The sequence below is a fragment of the Bos javanicus genome, chromosome 18, assembly GCF_032452875.1.
Source record: "Bos javanicus breed banteng chromosome 18, ARS-OSU_banteng_1.0, whole genome shotgun sequence".
Classification (NCBI taxonomy): Eukaryota; Metazoa; Chordata; class Mammalia; order Artiodactyla; family Bovidae; genus Bos; species Bos javanicus.
Window position 1 is genome coordinate 14,990,618 of NC_083885.1, and position 17,962 is coordinate 15,008,579.

The 17,962-nt window shown below is 59.1% G+C and overlaps 2 protein-coding genes across 10 annotated transcripts in view; one reads left to right on the plus strand and one right to left on the minus strand.

Annotated features, from left to right (window-relative positions):
* GAS8 (growth arrest specific 8) overlaps nucleotides 1-17,962 on the plus strand; it is a 38,339-nt gene that overhangs the window by 9,438 nt on the left and 10,939 nt on the right. For 3 of the 6 annotated variants that reach the window (XM_061385902.1, XM_061385900.1, XM_061385901.1), the window contains 9 exons: nucleotides 371-568; nucleotides 900-1,106; nucleotides 2,539-2,593; nucleotides 3,121-3,326; nucleotides 3,687-3,854; nucleotides 4,179-4,265; nucleotides 6,405-6,614; nucleotides 7,416-7,481; nucleotides 9,572-11,114. In XM_061385902.1, coding sequence (XP_061241886.1) covers nucleotides 371-568; nucleotides 900-1,106; nucleotides 2,539-2,593; nucleotides 3,121-3,326; nucleotides 3,687-3,854; nucleotides 4,179-4,265; nucleotides 6,405-6,614; nucleotides 7,416-7,481; nucleotides 9,572-9,721 — 1,347 coding nt within the window. In that variant the 3' untranslated portion in view covers nucleotides 9,722-11,114. Of the gene's footprint in view, nucleotides 1-370; nucleotides 569-899; nucleotides 1,107-2,538; nucleotides 2,594-3,120; nucleotides 3,327-3,686; nucleotides 3,855-4,178; nucleotides 4,266-6,404; nucleotides 6,615-7,415; nucleotides 7,482-9,571; nucleotides 11,115-17,962 lie in introns of those variants that run through there. The other 3 variants (XM_061385898.1, XM_061385899.1, XM_061385904.1) reach the window with 3 other exon arrangements.
* LOC133229524 (5-hydroxyisourate hydrolase-like) lies at nucleotides 10,071-12,966 on the minus strand. 4 transcript variants are annotated; one of them, XM_061385922.1, is made up of 5 exons: nucleotides 12,908-12,966; nucleotides 12,649-12,725; nucleotides 12,122-12,261; nucleotides 10,696-10,831; nucleotides 10,071-10,343 (listed from the first exon to the last, which is right to left on the minus strand). In XM_061385922.1, exons 2-5 carry the CDS (start codon nucleotides 12,706-12,708, stop codon nucleotides 10,254-10,256), a joined length of 426 nt encoding a protein of 141 aa, XP_061241906.1. In that variant the 5' UTR covers nucleotides 12,709-12,725; nucleotides 12,908-12,966; the 3' UTR covers nucleotides 10,071-10,253. The 4 variants fall into 4 exon arrangements, with proteins under 4 accessions (XP_061241906.1, XP_061241904.1, XP_061241905.1 ...); XM_061385920.1 differs by having other exon boundaries at nucleotides 12,840-12,929; XM_061385921.1 differs by lacking the exon at nucleotides 12,649-12,725 and having other exon boundaries at nucleotides 12,122-12,335; nucleotides 12,840-12,928.

Here is a 17,962-nt window from a genome sequence, read left to right on the forward strand (position 1 = left end):
ATGCTGTTTAGAAGCAACTTGGATCATGTCCATTTTAGTTGTTTGCTGTTGTACTAACAGTGTTGCTAATATCTTTAAGTGGAACACTCCTGTGTTCTTTTGAGAAATTTCTTTAGTGTAAATTCCCAGGGATGAATAAAAGGATATAATCATATTATGACTCTTGGCCAAATACAAGAGATTTCTGGTGTCTGCTGATGTCTCCTGTCCCTGAGCCTTCCCGGCACTCTGAGTTAGGTTCTCACTTTTCACTCATGGTTTACTTTGAGATGAGAGCAGCGCCCCCCACCATCTTCCTGCCCTTTCTCTGCCCACCCTCCCTTGGCCGCGGGTAGGCCCTCTGGCTGCCTCACCCCGCTCTGCCCGCCAGGTGGAGGAGCACATCGGCCGCATCCGGGAGGAGCTGGACCGCGAGCGAGAGGAGCGCAACTACTTCCAGCTGGAACGCGACAAGATCCACACTTTCTGGGAGATCACGCGCAGGCAGCTGGAGGAGAAGAAGGCCGAGCTGCGGAACAAGGACCGGGAGATGGAGGAGGCCGAGGAGAGGCACCAGGTGGAGATTAAGGTGAGGGGGCTGGCCCCATCCCATGGGAGTCGCCGCGCGCAGAGGAGCTGGCCCGAGGTCCGGGGGCACGGTCATGCCTTGCTTTGGGGTCACCGCCCTTTGTGTCCTTTGACATTGGGAGCTTGAAGGTATTTTTTAATAACAAAGCAGGTATGTTCAGATGAGCATGTGAGCCTATGTGTGCAGATGAGAAGTCGTGTAGAGGTGCGCAGGTGGGCATGTGTGTGCAAGTGAGCCTGTGTGTGCAAGCGAGCCTGTGTGCACAGGCGAGCATACGTGTGTGCAGGTGAGTGGACAGAGCAGGTGAGCAGCGGTACTCCCTCACCCGCAGGTCTACAAGCAGAAGGTGAAGCACCTGCTGTACGAGCATCAGAGCAGCCTGACGGAGATGAAAGCGGAGGGCACCGTGGTCATGAAGCTGGCGCAGAAGGAGCACCGTGCACAGGAGGGGACACTGCGCCGGGACATGCGGGCGCTGAAGGTGGAGCTGAAGGAGCAGGAGCTGGCCAACGAGGTGATGGTGAAGAACCTGCGGCTGGTAGGTGCCAGGGCAGCTATGAACATGTCAACTTAGCCACACCTGAGAATTCATGGTTCTGTATAAAAAGCCTGCTGGTGGGCAATTAACTGAAATGTTCAGCAACAACAATTGCATCAGCCAAACAAACCCCTTTGGGGCCAGGTGCAGAGTTCTGTCTCAGACTCGACCGGTTGACTTCCCGACAGGGAGATCCAGCCCGGGCCGCTCTCCACGTGCTGCCGACCCCGGGCCCCTGGAGTGAGCTGCCCGCCAGCCCTTCAGCTGCTGCGGCCTTTGTCCTGTGAGCCATGCTGACAAGCACCTCACTGGCCTTGGAGATTCTTTGATCCTTTCAGAGGGAGGCTGAGGGGCTCTGGGTGGAGGTTGGAATTCCTTCTGTAGCACACCAGGCCTGGCTCTGATTGTGGGTGCTCAGAGGGTGGGGCTGACAGAATGCCTGCCCGTGTGTGGCTGATGGTCAGGAGAGGACAGGCCACCCCGAGACAGAAAACAAAGTAAACCGTCAAACACGCATCACAGGTCCGCGGGCATGAGGGGGTGCTCCAGGAGATGCGGGAAGTGAGGTGGTTGCATTTCTCTACGGGTTCTGTGAATTCATTGAGAAGGTGACACCTGAGCAAAGGTGGGGGAAGGCAGGGCTGAGCCAGGCTAGGGGAGACCAGGCCGTGAGAAGGGTTGGGATGCAAGGAATGAGGAGGCTGCGGACAGGACTGGGGCTCTGACCACCCTGCCACACCTGAGTTGGGGACCTCTGTAGGGCTTGGGCAAAGGGAGGATGTATCCAACTTTGGCTTTCAAAGGTTCTCCTGGCTGTGGGTTGAAAGACTTGTCAATACGTTTGCTATATGTCTGGACGCAGCCTAGCCTCAACTGAATCTGGGAACACTCAGTAATATTGCAGTTTTCCGTGAAGCTTAAGGGTGCTGAAGATATGGTCCCTTGAGGGGCCTGGCTGTTTTGACAGAAGCACAGCATGGGCTGGCTTCCACCGAGTGCAGTCTCTGCTCACCCAAGGCATGGTGTGGAATAGTTACATGCTCAGAGTGCCTCTCGGCATGAAAATAAAGTATAATTTAAGCCTTTTATTCAAACTTTATAGCTGTCAGAGTAATTTGTCCTGGTGTTCTAAGCCAAAGCAGGTCAGCAGCACACGGGGTGCCTGCAGCTCTGGGTGGGTCTGGTCCTGCTGCCCAGCCTGTGGGCACAGCCAGGGTGTGAATGTCATCAGCATCTTCCCCAGTCCATTATGAAACGTGGAATTTCCCAGACCCTCATTCTTCTGGGCTGGTCCTGAGCTCGGGGGTGAGGGTCTAGCCGGAGCAGCAGCCGCACAGGCTGTCGGTGCTAGTGAGGAGGGGACCCTGCTGCGGGGCCGGTGTCTGTCCTGTCCCGTCTGGCCTCCAGTGACAGCCCGCTTCCGCCTCTGCAGAAACACACCGAGGAGATCACCAAGATGCGCAACGACTTTGAGAGGCAGGTGCGAGGTCAGTGCTTCCCGCACTCCGCTGCGTAAGGCGGCCCGAGAGCCCCTCCTGTCAGGAAGGAACTGCCCTCCAGTTAAAACAGCCCAGACATGCGGAGTGAGAGGACATGGTCATTTCTAAGGCTGGTGTCTAGGAGGCTGGGAGGACCCCCCTCGCCCCCCCACCCTGGCACACAGTGACTCCTGGAGCAGGTCACCCAGCTAGGGGGTAGCATGCTGTCCCTCCCGTCCTGCAGAGGCATCGACCTTAGCCACAGTCTGGCTGGATGGCTGTGGCCCGTGCCCCCTGGCACCGGGTGGCGCTTGGCTGTTGGGATCCCTGAGGCAGGGACTGATCAGCGGTGCCTGAGACAGGCAGAGGAGGGCATGTGCTGGTGCCACGCAGCAGGAGAAGCGCCCCGCCCTGTCCCGCTGTCGATGGCCTCCATCCCCTGGGAGGTCTTCCGCCTTGGGCACAGCCGCCATCTGTTCTCGTCACCACGGCACCAGGGGTTCTGCTCAGCTGCTCCGGGTGCTGCTGCCTTTCAGAAATCGAGGCCAAGTACGACAAGAAGATGAAGATGCTTCGGGACGAGCTCGACCTGCGCAGGAAGACAGAGATCCACGAGGTGGAGGAGAGGAAGAACGGCCAGATCACCACACTGATGCAACGACACGAGGAAGCCTTCACCGACATCAAGAACTACTACAACGACATCACCCTCAACAACCTGGCTCTCATCAACTCCCTCAAGGTGCCACCGGGGCTGCCTGCCGCCTCGAGCCCACACCCCTGCTCGTAGACACACCTGGCCTTCAGCGGCCCCTGATTGAAACGCACATATTGTGAGTCCCCTTGCGTGGTGGGGAAGTCATAGGCCCACGTGCATCAGGGGTGTCATCGCACCCAAGTGCTGGCAGTGAGCACAGCAGAAGCTCTGTTTGCATGCAGGCCGCGTTACTAGAGAATTCAGAAACTATTCTCCGTGTCTACACACAGAACACATGCCCAGGACCATCCTCTCTGTGCAGGAGAGCTCGCAGCCCCCGTGCAGGCCACAGCACCCAGTCCTGCCACCGACACCCCTGTCCCGCTCCTCCCCCGGCACCCACAGGAGCAGATGGAGGACATGCGGAAGAAGGAGGAGCACCTAGAGAAGGAGATGACGGAGGTGGCCATGCAGAACCGGCGCCTGGCAGACCCCCTGCAGAAGGCTCGGGAGGAGATGAGTGACATGCAGAAGAAGCTCGGCAGTTATGAGAGGGACAAGCAGATCCTGGTGGTGGGTTTCCGCTGCATTCCCAGCCCTCCCTGGTGTGAAGGGGCAGGAAGGTCGGGCAGGTGTCTCCCGAGTCCCAGAGCAGAGCCGGCCCTCGGGGCACCAGGGGAGGTGCTGAACCCCTCCGTCCCCTGCCTGGTGACCTGGGGGCACGTGGGGTTGGCACCTGTTCTGGGAGCCCAGTGACCCCTGGCCGCCATGGTGTGGCTCGGTCCATTGTGACCGGGAGCCATTCGCTCTGACGATCACCTCACCTGGTCATCCCTCCTGAGCTGCATCTTGTGGGTGCCTGAACTGGGGGTGCTTTCTGACCCTTCTTTTCTCCAGTGTACAAAAGCCCGTCTGAAAGTCACCGAGAAGGAGCTGAAGAGCCTGAGGTGGGAGCATGAGGTGCTGGAGCAGCGATTCATCAAGGTGGGCTCCAGGGATGTCTGGGGCCTCCTGGGGGGTCTGGGGGGCTCCCGGCACATCTGGGGGGCTGGCAGTTTGTCAAGGTGGGCTCTGGGATGTGTGGGGGCCTCCTGGGGCATCTGGGGGGCTCCAGGGCATCTAGGGGGCTCCCGGCATGTCTGGGGGCTCCTGGGGTATCTGGTGGGCTCCCGGTTCGTCTGGGGGGCTCCTGGTGCATCTGGGGCCTCCCAGAGCATCAGGGGGGTTCCCGATGTGTCTGGGGGCTCCTGGGGTATCTGGGGGGCTCCTAGTGCATCTGGGGGGCTCCCAGAGCGTCTGGGGTCTCCCAGGGCGTCTGGGGGGCTCCCGGCATGTGTGGGGGCTCCTGGGGTATCTGGGGGGCTCCCGGTATGTCTGGGGGGCTGCTGGTGCATCTGGGGGCTCCCAGGGCATCTGGAGGACTCCCGGCATGTCTGGGTGCTCCTGGCACGTCTGGGGGACTAGGTCGCTGGCTCTGGCCCCTCCCCGTTCTGCGGGGCTCTCAGTGGACGAGCTTGATGTCTTAGCAGTTCCCCACTGCTCTCACCTTGGGCTGGCCTCTGAAGCAGCGGTGGTCTGGCCCATCTTTCATCCCTGTGTGTGTCTCTGAGTCCTAACCCTTTACGTGTGTCGTAGGAAGCCTGTGGGTGAAAATGCAAGGCCTTGGGGCTGCATGCTGGTCCTCACACGGCGAGAGCACCCTGAGTTCTTCCAAACTCTCGAGTGTGCTGGTGTAGGACCTTGCTTCCCAGAAGTGGGGGCCTGCCTATTCCTCCCAGCCCGCATTTCTCTCCAGAGCAGCCTGTGTCCCCTGGTGAAAATCCCTTGTCAGTCCTTGCTGCTATAGGCACCCTGTTAGTGTGGTGTGTGACCCTTTTTTGGAATGGTGATTCCTAGCAGGGGAATTGCTGGGTCAGACGGCTGGTGTTGAGAATGTGGACGGTCTGCCTGAGGGCTGTTCAGGGTTGTGGCCTCATCCATGGTTTCCCAGGGGGCCGTCCCCAGCCCCAGGTCCTCACTGATGGGACTGGGTGTGTGTGTCTCACTGAACGTGCTTCTCTGCAGATAGCCCCCCAGCGTGCTTGGTTCCCGGGGCCTGGCCGCGGGCAAGCACCTCGTGTGTCAGCTGTTAGCACCTTTCCCACTGAAACACTCTTGCAGACTATGACGGTGGAAAGGACCCAGTTCCTCAGGAACATCCCACAAGCAGCTGGATCTGGAGTCACCCCCAAGGGGCCTCCGAGGGTCCTGCAGGCACCAGGGAGATGCTGCTCCCGCTGGTCAAAGTGGGCATGAATCAGGAGGAGGCGGCTCAGGCAGGCTCAGGCCATTGTAGGTCTGCATTCTCTGCCCCTTGTCCTCCATTTGCATGTCTACGCAGTATGTGAGAGAGGCAGTGTCCTGGAAAACCAGGGTCATCAGGTTTTAAAGAGCAGAGGGCCAGGGAGTGGACGGAAGCAGATGTGAGGTGTGGCAGTATGTATGGTCAGAAGGACGGGGCCGCAGGTTTGCAGCACAGTGCTCGTCATGCCTCGCAGTGCTGTGTTTTTTACGGGCGTGGAGAACATTCTGGAAGGAGTCCCAGCCAGTGCTCAGATGGTGGCCTCTGTGAAGTGGGGTTTAGGAGGGTCACTTTTTCCTGTTACACCCCTGCTAAGTCTTGACTTCTAAATGGTGCACAGTTAAAAGAAGACGCGGAAGCACGTTGTCCTTGGTGGGCAGGCAGCTGGCTGTAGGATCTGGGGCAGATGGAGTGTACCTCCTCAAGGCCCCTCACCCCAGCATTGCTGAGTCTGAGGCCCTGATCTCCTGTGGGGATGATTGGGGGTGGGGTGCAGTCCTGAGCCTGCCATCCAGACCCAGGGCAGGGCTGGCTCTGGCTTCTTGGTGGGAGGGTCGCTCTGCAGCTCATCCTGGGGGTCCCCATGGCTTCCTGCCACACCTCCCAGAGGTGTTTTCTCCTGCCTCCCATGGTGTGGAGACTGCACTCCTTTAATTTGGTTGCAGAGAGTGGGGCTTGGGCACAGACCAGCCTGTCTGTGGCTGGACGCTGGGGAAGGTGGGGGTGTGGCCCTGGGCAGAGTGGGAGGGGCGTCTTGCCAGCGAGGTACCCATGCCCCGCAGGTGCAGCAGGAGCGGGACGACCTGTACCATAAGTTCACCTCGGCCATCCTGGAGGTGCAGCAGAAGGCGGGTTTCAGGAACCTCGTCCTGGAGCGCAAGGTGCAGGCACTGGTTGCCGCCGTGGAGAAGAAGGAGGTGCAGTTCAATGAGGTGCTAGCGGCCTCCAACCTGGACCCCGCGGCCCTGACCCTCGTGTCCCGCAAGCTGGAGGTAGGCCTCGAGGGCTGTGCTCAGGGCTTCATCCCTCCAGGGCAGACCCTCAGTCAGCCTCGGGGAGGGGCGGTCGCAGCTTCCTGGCCAGAGAGCCCAGGTCCGTGTGCGCCGTGGACTCCCAGCTCCAGTGTCTTCAAGGTCTCCCCAGCCCCTCCTTGGCCTTTTAACCCTTCTAGCCCGAGTCCACTGCCTGCTCCAACTTGGTCTCTTAGCCGAGGCCACAGCCTCCATCCGCCTGGACCCTAAGCTGTGCTGGAAGAGACCATGGCCCCTCACCATGGCGGGCGAGAGGCAGGCCTGCGGTGGCCTGTGCGGCGGGTGGTGGGAAGGTTTCCCTGGGACGCACGCCTGAGCACAGGCTGAGCGTCTGTTCCCTCGAGCGTCCGCAGTTGTCTGCGGTGCTCCCCTGGGGCGGGCTGTCCTGGGCACTGGGCATTGCTGGGAAAGGACAGACAAGGCCTCGGTGCCCAAGGGCCAGAGGGCCTGACCGCACCTGGCAGGGACCCCACCCAGAGCTGGGCCTCGACCCTCTGCTCCCTGACCTGGGATGTGTCACAGAAAGAGCAGGTGACGGGGGCGGGGGTCTCTGGTGTTGCCAGGGTGGCATGGCCTGGCTCTGGGGTCCTGGCCAGCTGGGTGACCCGAGGCTGCTAGGCCTGAGGTTAGGTCCTCTCGGGGTCTAGGGGGCGGACACACACTGGGGTCTCACTCTGAGGCCTTCCCATGGCAGTCCTTCCCTGTGTGGATGTCCCTGCGGTGGGGCCAGGCCATGGTTCCCTGATGCCTTCCTCTCCCCAGGACGTTCTGGAATCGAAGAACAGCGCCATCAAGGACCTGCAGTACGAGCTGGCCCGGGTCTGCAAGGTGCGGAGGGCCCCCCACCGCCCCCTCACCCAGGAGCCCCTGATCTTGACGCTGACCCCCGAGATCAGGGTGCTGACCCAGTCTGAGGCCATCTGTGCCCGCCCAGGGTCACTGGGCCTGTGTGTGGCCGAGCCTCTGCTGGCGCCTCCCGGTGCACGGCCTGCCTGGTGTCCCGTGCGACCCTTGCTCTGGCACCGTGGTGCTAGCCTGGCCTCTGGGGCGGTTGTCAGGGGGTTCTCTTTGCTCCCCCAGGTTAATGTCCATGTCCTCCAAGCAGGGGCAGTTAGGGCTCCGGCCTTTCTCGCCCATTCATGGAGACTTCCTGCACAGTGCTCTGACCCTGGTAACCATCTGTGTCCTGCACCGAGCGTCCCCAGCTCCTGGCTGAGCCCACAGTTCTGTCAGGGTTTGGCCTGTGGGGACACAGATGAAGTGCTGCCTGCAGAGAGCAGACACCCCACAAGTGTGACTCAGACACGAGCCCTGGGTCTTGGAGCCCCGGGTGAAGGCACTGCCATCATGGGCACTGGGCTCCGTGGTGACCAAATCCCCTGGCCTTCCCTGCCCATCGGGCCCTCCCCGGGTGCTCTGGCAACCCTGATGCGTACTCGCAGAAAATTAGGGCCATGCACTGGGTGCGTGAGGCTCTCAGGAGAACTTCCGTAACCCACATCTGATTGTCGGGAGGGCTGAGCCCCAGAGAAGGAGGAGGGCTGGGGCCCATCCCCAAGATCTTCCGGAGCCTGATCCTTGCTGCCCTTCTGTCTCAGCTCCCAGCATCTTGTCGTGACGATGCTGAGGACAAGGTATCCCTTTGAGCTTTTGTCCTGAGTCAGGCTAGGCTCTCAGCATGTAACATGCTCCGCTCTTCACACCCTTACCACCACCTTGTGAAATGTGCTCTTTGAGAAAAAGTAGAGGGGACAGAGATCCTGCCTGCATCGGTCCTGCCAGCACCATTGCCCAGACCTTGGCTTTTCTGGGAAGGGGAAAGGGAATAGATGCTGACAGACACGGCGGGGAGTGTGGTTCCCAGGAAGGCAGGGATGGTGAGCCTGAGTGAGAAATGCCTGCGGGAACCAGGAACTCTGAGTGCACCCCCTCTTCAGCCTCCCCAGCCGTGAATCGGACGTTACTGGAGGTCCCGCACATGAAGTGGTTGGGTAGCACCTGATGAAGTTCTTAGACTTGGGCCACACTTGTTCTCTCAGTAGGGAAGCTCCTGGTTATCTTCCAGCTGAGCTGGGAGGTGTCTGTGCATGGCCATCACCACCCACTTACCTGGAACCGCACTTCCGGGGGTGGAGACTCAGTGACTTCAATCCTCTTGGCTTAAAAGAGTGGCTCCTTCCATGGGGCCTTTCTTGGGTGAGTTTGGTCTTATGGAGGCCAATCATTGGGGTTTGTTCTGCTTAATCATGTCCTGGAGAGTCAGGTGCTCTGAAAAGCTTTACATGCCTGTTTGCACTGCTAACTGTCAAGCAAATGCTCTCCTTAAGACTGGGACATTAAGAAGAAGAGGGGGAAATGACAGAAGAGGGTCAGCACAGGCTGAGAGGCCACAGGTGGTGGCAGCTGAGACCACGTCTCTCAGGCTGACAGCCTGATCAAAGTGGGGCTGTTAGAAAGCACCGGGACGCCCCAGTGGTCACTTGTTTGAGCCCGACCAGGGCTTCCGCCTAAACTGACCGCCACCTCAGCCTCTCCAGGAGTGGAGATTCCGACCCATCAGCCTGGGGCTTTCTGGTCAGCACTAGGGAGGTGACCTGCTAAAGACCCCCGCCTCCCTCAGGGAGGCACCGATGCTGGAGGGTGGCCGCACCCCGCCCCTCCACGCCCGTTGAGCCTCCATCTCGTGCAGCTCCTTGGAGCGCCCTTCTGTTTAACAAGTGGCTGTTGCCGACTCAGGAAGCCCCGAGTAGAGCTAGTTAAATCTAAATCTTTAAACTTACATAAATGCGTGTGGGTGTGGGGCTGGGCCTTGGCCTGGCACAGTCAGCACCTGGAAAAGGCGTGTCCTCCACGGGGCTGGGTGGCCTGAGCAAGGGTCACCCCGGCTACCCCCCTACAACACCGCTGTGTCCCTGCAGGCCCACAATGACTTGCTGCGCACCTATGAGGCGAAGCTGCTGGCCTTCGGAGTCCCCCTGGACAACGTGGGTTTCAAGCCCCTGGAGACCGCTGTGATCGGGCAGACGCTGGGACAGGGCCCCGCAGGACTTGTGGGCACTCCAACGTAGCCCCAGCCCGGGTGAGGTCCCCCCACAGCAGGACAGCAGGTATTTGTCCTGTAGGCGTGCGTCAGAGAATGAAGGTTCCCACGAGCGCTGCGTGTCCTCTTGTGTGGCTGTGTGGGGAGGTGCCCCCAGGGCCTAGTGCTCCCCCTGTGCACACGCCCGCCCCTCATCCCCCCAGGGCCTAGTGCTCCCCCTGTGCACACGCCCACCCTCATCCCCCCGGGGAAGCTCCCCTGTGCACACGCCCGCCCCTCATCCCCTCGGGGCCTAGTGCTCCCCCTGTGCACACGCCCGCCCCTCATCCCCCCAGGGAAGCTCCCACCAAGCTTGCCTCATGACTGAAGCCACCTCGCAGATGTCAGCAGCAACTTTATTGAAGCCTGAGTGACACCTGCCCCTGCGACATGGGGCCAGAACATCCCAGGGAAAGTGTGACCCTGGTGCCCATCAGGAACTTGCCCACCCCCCTGCTCCGGGGTGGCCCGGTCTGCCATGGTGCCGTGTCCACGCCCACAGGCTGGCTGCTGGTCAGCCGCTAGCTCCCTCGGTATGTGGTGTAAGACCACGGGCTCAGCAGCAGTGGCACGTGGAACTTGTGGGTCTCGTTTGTGATGGTGAAAACGACCTGCGGGCAGAGGGGGTACTGGGAGTACACACAGCCTGGCCAAGCGGAGACAGGACTGTGGGTGGGGCTGGGGTCTGCCCAGGGGAAGCACTCGGTCTAAGGGGCCCCTGGGCCTGAAGGTTCCCAAGGGTTAGGACCACCCTGAACAGGTCAGGCGAAGGGGACAGAGAGCTGGAAGGGCTCGGGTGAACCTCTGTCTGCCGGGGCTGAGTCAGCCTGACTGGAGTGGCGCGGTGCAGGCGTGGGGTGGTCAAGGCCAGGAGCTCAGAGCGGGTGCTTGTTGAGATGGGGCGGGGGAGGACCAGCCTGCAGGTCACAGGGCATCTCGGGCCTCCACCCGTCTGGCCCTCACCTCCACGTATGGGTAGAAGCTTTCCTGGCCCCTCTTCTGCCAGTAGCCCTTGGTGTCAAAGGACAGCTTGTAGGTGCCCGCCTTCATCTGGCCTGGAGGTAGGAGCCCAGGGCAGCGGCCGTCACGATCTGTGCAACTGGGGAGAGGAGCGTTGCTGCAGAGGGGTACATGCCTAGGTCTCCTGGGTCCGTGTGCCCGGTGGCCTGACTCGGACCTAGGTGAGCAGGGCCTGGGTGGCTCTGCAGCAGGGCAGCGTCCAGGACCAGGGCTATGTCCCCTCACTGTCCTTAGGGAACCCCAGAGAAGAGAAGGGAAAGAACCTTCCCTTCCCCCGCACTTCATATCTGGCACAAAGACTTCACATTTTCTCTATGCATAAGTGTGCTTATTTACAAATTAAAAAAAATTGTTGTACTAGCCATACTGTTTCATGACGTGTGCACGTGTGCTAAGTCACTTCAGTCGTAACCAACTCTCTGGGACCCCTGGACTGTAGCCCATCAGGCTCCTCTGTCCATGGGATCTCACAGGCAAGAATACTGGAGTGGGTAGCCATATCCTCCTCCAGGGGATCTTCCCAACCCAGGGATTGAACCCATGCCTCTTAAGTCTCTTGCATTGGCAGGCGGGTTCTTTACGCTGTCACCACCTGGGAAGTGTAAAACCAAGCACCTGCTGTTCACTACACTGTGCTTTCTGGGTGAGTAACTGTGTCCAGGCTGCCAGCCACGTTTCTAGCTGCAGTGCCGGCGGCTCTGAGGGCCTCTGCTCACCGAGAGGCCATGCTCTCAAGTGTCCGTGCTGTGATCAGCATCAGCAGCATTTACCAGCGCAGTTTAGGGGGGTTGGGAGTGGCTCTGTGTGGCTCCATGTGTTCCTCCAAGCTCAGATGTGACCTGGACCCCCTTTCATGAAGGGCTCCGTAGTCTCAGGCCCCAGGCCTTGGAGGTCCACCAGGGGCAGGGGCCTCCTGCCTCACCTTCCATCTCCTCACGTGTGGAAGGGGTTCCTGCGGGGTCTGTACACAGGGTACAGTGAGAACCTAACAAATTTCCAGCGCTCAAGAGCTGCCCAGCACAGGTCACCCGCCAGTCACGGTGACGACCAGGCCTTTCCGATTCCTCCTCGGGCCTCAACTGGCCAATGGGCAAGGAGAGACAGAGCCCTGTACCAGCGCAGTGGGCACTTGGGGTGTGAGCTCTGCCAGCAAGGCTGTAGCATGACCAGGACTACTCAGCCTGTTGAAACAGAGGCTCTGAGAGTCTGCAGGGAGACCGTCCGGCCCGGTCAGCCCTGCCACTTGCCAGCGGTGCCCACACCCTTTGCCCCAGTGCAGGGCCCCTTGCAGGGGGGTGGGGTGGGGTGGGGTGGGTGGGTGAGGTGGGGAGTGTTCTGGATTGAGCCCTGCCCCAGACCACCCTCCTACCTTTTCTTCAGCTCGGTCCACTGCTGGCCACAGTCCTCGAGCCTGGACAGACGGAGGTAGAGGCCTTGGGCCGGGAGCCCTGAGGCAGTGTCCAGCACGTGTGTGGTCAGCGGGCTGCTGCCCGGCTCCATGCCTCTGCCCTGGGCCACGAGAGGGGCAGGGATGCGCTTGTGGGGCAGACCTTGTGTCCACACCCCTTGGTAGGAGGCAGTGCCTTGGAGTAAACAGCCCCAGGATCAAAGTCCCAAACTGCCCTGAGCAGGGTTGGGGGGGGCGGGGCGCTGGGGGTGGGAGTGGAATTGGGTAACACATTGCCATATACAATGCTGACCCTTCCCCCTCCTCCCAGCACCGAAGGGGTCTCTACACCCAGAGCACCCTGGCCACCTTCAACCTCTTCAGGGCCTGGGTGACCTCAGGGGCTTCTCTCTGAATCCAGCTCAGTCCCCTGATCTGCGGGCCACCTCAGAACTTAGCCCCAGGTGGAGGAGAGGTCAGGGGCTCCGGACCCAGGTCTGTCCCCCTACCTCCCGGAAGCCCACGTGTCGCTGGAGTGTCTGCAGCCGCTGGGCGGCCCCAGAGCTCATGCCGGCCGACCTGGGGACTGGCGAGGAGGCCAGAGGTCACCACACCGCCATCCCCAGAACCTCCCCGGGAAGCCCTGCCCTGGCACCTCCCACGTGTCCGGCCAATCCGGGGAGGAGTGGAAGGTGCCCACCCAGGGGGTCCTAGGGGTCTTCTTGGTGGTGGTTGCGGGGGCCAACAGAGCGAACGCAACGCGCAGACCTGCGGAGGATACGGAGGCTCCTCCCGGCGGAAGTGGAGTGGACCTGCCGCGTAGGGTTGGGAGTAGGGGTGGGGTATGAGGGGCGGGGTACGAGGGGCAGGGCTCAGACGTGGGGGTGGAGTGCTGGGCGGGACCGGACGGGGAGGGGCGCAGCACGGGCAGGGGGCGGTGGGGGGAAGGCCGGGCGGCGCTCCAGCTGGCGCCCACGCCTGCCACTGGAAGCGGCGCAGTGAGCCCAATCAGCCCCAGGGCCCTACACCGGTGCAGTTTCTTTTCCTTCCTTGGATGGTCAGGATCTGCTGGAAGCCCCGACAGGCCGCGTGGAGGTGCCTCAGGCAGGACCGACCCCTGGTTGAGAGTGATGGTGCGGGGTGACACCCTTGTGGTTGCGTTTTACCCCCTCCTACCTGCTCTGACCCTCGACCCCCAAGGTGCAGGGACCCGGCACACTGACAGCGTAGGGTGAAGACTGTGCAGAAATGAAGGAAGAGACAAGTCTGAGCACACAGGCATGAATCTCCTCGTTGTACTACAATATCACGTGATGTGCGCACGAACAGATTTTATGTAACATAAAAATAAGGGCATTCTGTATTTACAGTCTGCGTGACATTGCCTGACGGGTTGTGTTGCTCTGGGTGTGGGGTGGTTTTTCTTCTCGCTAAACTGCATGGTCTAATGATCGGATAGTGAGCGTTCTCAGTTTGAGCTTTAAGGATCAAGCCCCTCTGAGGTGGGGAAAGAGACCTCTGGCAAAGTTTGTGCATTGGTTACAACTGCTTTGGAGATAACCAGGAAATGTGTGTTTGAGGTAAACATGATGAGGTTTGGCAGGGCTTATGTTTTTAGGAGGTGACCCCACAGAGATACACACACCTGTTTAGGCAAACTGCTATGGGGATGGGACCAGAAACAAGCTTACTTCCCCAACGAGGAATAATTAAATCAATGAACTCCTCCACACACTGGCAGCTGTGCAGCCCAGTACAGAGAGTGAGTCCAGTCCAGCCCGGTACAGAGAGTGAGCCCAGTCCAGAGAGTGAGCCCAGGACAGAATGAATCCAGTCCAGAGAGTGAGCCCAGTCCAGAGAATGAACCCAGTACAGAGAGTGAGCCCAGTACAGCCCAGGACAGAGAATGAATCCAGTCCAGAGAATGAGCCCAGTCCAGAGAGTGAGCCCAGTCCACAGAGTGAGACCAGTACAGCCCAGTACAGAGAGTAAGCCCAGTGCAGAGTGTTGGTGTGTGAGTAAGCGGTGAGTAGTGGCTGGTGACTGGGGGGAGAGGCAGCTTTAGCCTCATGTTTGAATCTGCAGCAGCTTTCACTCTATTACAAGGGTTCGTTCACCTCTTCACCATCACAGGCTCAGGGTGCGGCTGTCAGAGTCTCCGTGTTGCAGAGGACAAAGCTGACGTGCAAAGGGGCTGTGTGCTGGAAAACTTCCTGGTGTGGGACACAGGCGAGTGATGCCAGGACCACGTCAGGGATGAGCAGTGTCAACGGGCTGATCATTTTCACTTTGTAACCTTTCCTTGTACACTTACAGTCTCAAATGTCAGAAGCAAGCTAACAAAAACAACAATCAAACTTTTTTGGCTGCCCTGTCACCCCCTCTGTCTAGAGCCCTGATGCCTTCTCTGCCCAAGAGAGAACCTAGTCCTGGGAGAGCACCGGGCAGGGCAGGGCATTGCCACAGCTGCTTCTGTGGCCCCACCAGGGCCCCTGCCCAGCCTGCAGGCTTCACCTGGAACCTGAGAGGGCAGGAGGCTAAGAGCAGGCAAGGGGTCCAGCCTAATAGTGCCAGGGCCAGCCATGCCACGTTCACCGTGTGACCCCTAAGCGGTAGCTGCCACACAGCACCTTCAGGCTCCTGGGAGCAAAGTGCAGCTCTGCTGGTGGGCCAGCCCTCCTCCTCCCACTCCCTTCTGACTGTGTGATGTGATGCTGGAGGTGCAGCAGCTCCCCAGCACAAGGAGGCACAACTTGTGCTAAGGAAGACATGAGACCACGAGGAGGAGACGAGCACCTCCCTTTCTGGTGTTGCCTCTGGGCCTCCTGGCAGGTGTGTGGGGCCTTTTGTGTCTGGATTGTGTTTTCTTGAGTGACCTTAAACCACTCCTTTTGATTGTTTCAAGCATGTAGCCCGAAGCATTCTGCCTGAGGAAGTTGAGATCATGCAGGTAAAACGTGCAACAGCACACAGGGTGCTCAGTGCTGTGGAACTGACAGTCCTTCCCGGGCAGCCACGACCCTGATCAGTGACAAGAGACTCTCCCCATTGTGGTCCCAGGAAGAAGGAAGCTGGTCTGCCTGCTGTCCAGGTCCGAGCCGGTGCTGGGAGGTCCCTGGAGTGGCCCAGGTGGGTGCGGCCTCTCAGGCTCCTCTGAGCCCCTGCTTCACACCTGCCTAGAGAGTCCTTCCAGGCTGCCGTGACAGGAATTTGTGGTGGGAACTCAACAGAAAGGGTGTGAAGGCAGCTGGGACCTTCCCTCACCAAGGACATAACATTGCCAGGTACACTGAGGTGATGCAGGTGTCAGGGAGCCCACTTCAGATGGCGGTACGTGCTGAGAAGGATACAGGGCACGGGGTACCAGAGGCTGATGGGCGGTGAGTTCAGAGAGTCGCCTTCTTGGAGGATGGGAGATGCTCAGATAGAACCACAGCTGTGGGCTGGAGTTTCAGGAGGGCCGGCCGATGGGCTGAGGAGGGTGAGGCTGGGGCCAGTGGCCGCAGGAAGGGTGCGTTTGGCCCCTGGTAGAATTTCTGCTCCCCAAGGACTGGGGTTATTGTCTGTCTCCTGACAGCTGTTCCTGTGCCTGGAACGTGACCTGGTGAGAGGCAGGTGCTAAACAAATATCCTTTGAATGAATGGACAGTCTGAGCATGCAGATGCACAGGACAGACAGTGTCAGGCTGCAGAGTGGGGGTTAAGTAGATTAGGAGGCAGAGAAAGGCATACAGGGTTTCTAAGCCCAACCTCCCAGCCCCCATTGGGCTCAGCTCCACCCAAGCCTGTCTGTTCTCCCAGACACTGTTTTTTACGGTAAACTCCCTCTGACCTTTGCTCACCTGGGTGTCCTGCTCTGCATGTCTTAAAAAGTGGCTCTGAGTCTGTTCCCACCACCCGCGCCTGGAGCTTCTTTATTCTTAAGCCAGGGAAGCCCCTTCCCTGCCTGGGGACGGCTGGACCTTGTCCGTGCCATGGACTCTGCTCTCTGCACTCGTCTGCCCGTTCAGGTCACTGCCTCGTCCAGGACTGGGAGCATTGATGGGTCAGGGTGTCCCCGCTGTTTCTAGCAGTCCGCCAGGCTGAGTCCCGCTGGGCTGCATCGTGACACCGCTGCTTACCAGTGACACAAGGGCCACCCTAGAGCACAGGTCATGGAATGTGCACTGGCCTCAGCTGGACTTTGCAGTCGGGCCAAAAGCCAGAGGGTCGACGCTGTTGGTGCCTGTGTATTTCTTGTTTGGAGATATGTCTGTTTAGTTCTTCTGCCCTTTTTTCGATTGGGTTGTTTGTTTGTTTTTTTTGTTGAGTTGTATGAGCTGTTTGTATGTTTTGGAAATTAAGTCCTTGTTGGTCACATTATTTGGAAATATTTTGTCCCATTCTGTAGGTTGCCTTTTTCATCTTATTTATGGTTTCCTCTGCTGTGCCAAAGCTTGTAAGTTTGATTAGGCCCCCTTTGTTTATTTTTGTTTTTATTTCTGTTGCCTTGGGAGACTGACCAAAGAAACCATTGGTATGATTTCTGTCAGAGAATGTTTTGCCTGTGTTGTCTTCTAGGGATTTTTACAGTGTCATGTCTTTCGTTTATGTCTTCATTGCTGTTGCCTGTTCTCATTGGCTGCAGTGTCTGTCCCTCACCAGCTGGGACAAGTGTCGATTCGGTGGCTTCACTGGGTGGCCCCCTGCTGACCCTTGACTTGTGGGTGCATCTGGCAGTGGGCATGCTGGTGGTCTCCACGTGCTAGCTGATGTGACATGGCACCGAGGGGTCTTGGCTGAGGGTGTTGGCGACGGCCGAGTTGTCTGTGCTGTCGGCTTCATTATTGCCACCCATGTCCAACGCTGAGACTCACATCACAGAGGTTCCTGCGGGGACAAAGGGGAGGGGAGTTGGTAGTCTCAGCCAGTGTGACAAGGCAAACTAGCATAAAATCTACAATCAAATGTATCCCTATTTAGTCTACTCATGATGGAGATGATAAATTGATATCAACTGATACAAGTTCCAGTTCAAATACTTCATCACAGTATTTTAATAGTTTCCACATGGTTTGCTTACTTTTCCAAAAATCTTTAGGGCATCCTTTCAATGTGACTGTCACTATCGGGGAATAGGTTCCCCTTGATGTGATTAACTTCAGGGACTGGGAAACTGTTAAGTGCTGAAGGGGAGGGTGATGCTCCACACTCCCACCGTTCCATCATGCACTGCTCCCTTCTCCCCGCCCTTGTTAGGGGCGTCTTATCTGGCCACTGGCCACGGGGCTGGAGCTGGGCTGAGCACACGAACCAGAGGGGGAGAAGTGGTTGGTTGGGGGCTGGCCCAACGGGTTAGGGGCATGTGTCCTGGTTGTTAGAACTGAGCCTCTTCTGTTTGGTCCACTGATGGCCTGAGACGGCCTTGGCCTCACATGGGTGATCAGAACACAGCTCGTCTTGCCCACTGAGCAGCACAAGGTCTCATGTGAGTGATCAGAACACAGCTTGTCTGCCCGCAGAGCAGCGTGGGGGCAGAGGAGGCAGCTGGTCCACTGATGGGGCCTGAGATGGCCTTGGCCTCGTGTGTGATCAGAACACAGCTCGTCTGCCTACTGAGCAGCACAAGGCCTCACGTGCGTGATCAGAACACAGCTTGTCTGCCTGCAGAGCAGCGTGGGGGCAGAGGAGGCAGCTGGTCCACTGATGGGGCCTGAGATGGCCTTGGCCTCGTGTGTGATCAGAACACAGCTTGTCTGCCCACTGAGCAGCGCAAGGCCTCACGTGCGTGATCAGAACACAGCTTGTCTGCCCGCTGAGCAGCATGGGGGCAGAAGAGGCAGC

Excerpts from the sequence above, each read along its gene's own strand:
- LOC133229524 (XM_061385919.1), bottom strand. The coding sequence starts at position 11,037 with ATGAAGTGCGGGGGAAGGGAAGGTTCTTTCCCTTCTCTTCTCTGGGGT. Across the intron at positions 10,344-10,695 it reads GCTTCTACCCATACGTGGAG|GTCGTTTTCACCATCACAAA; the intron begins GTGAGGGCCAGA and ends CTCTGCCCGCAG.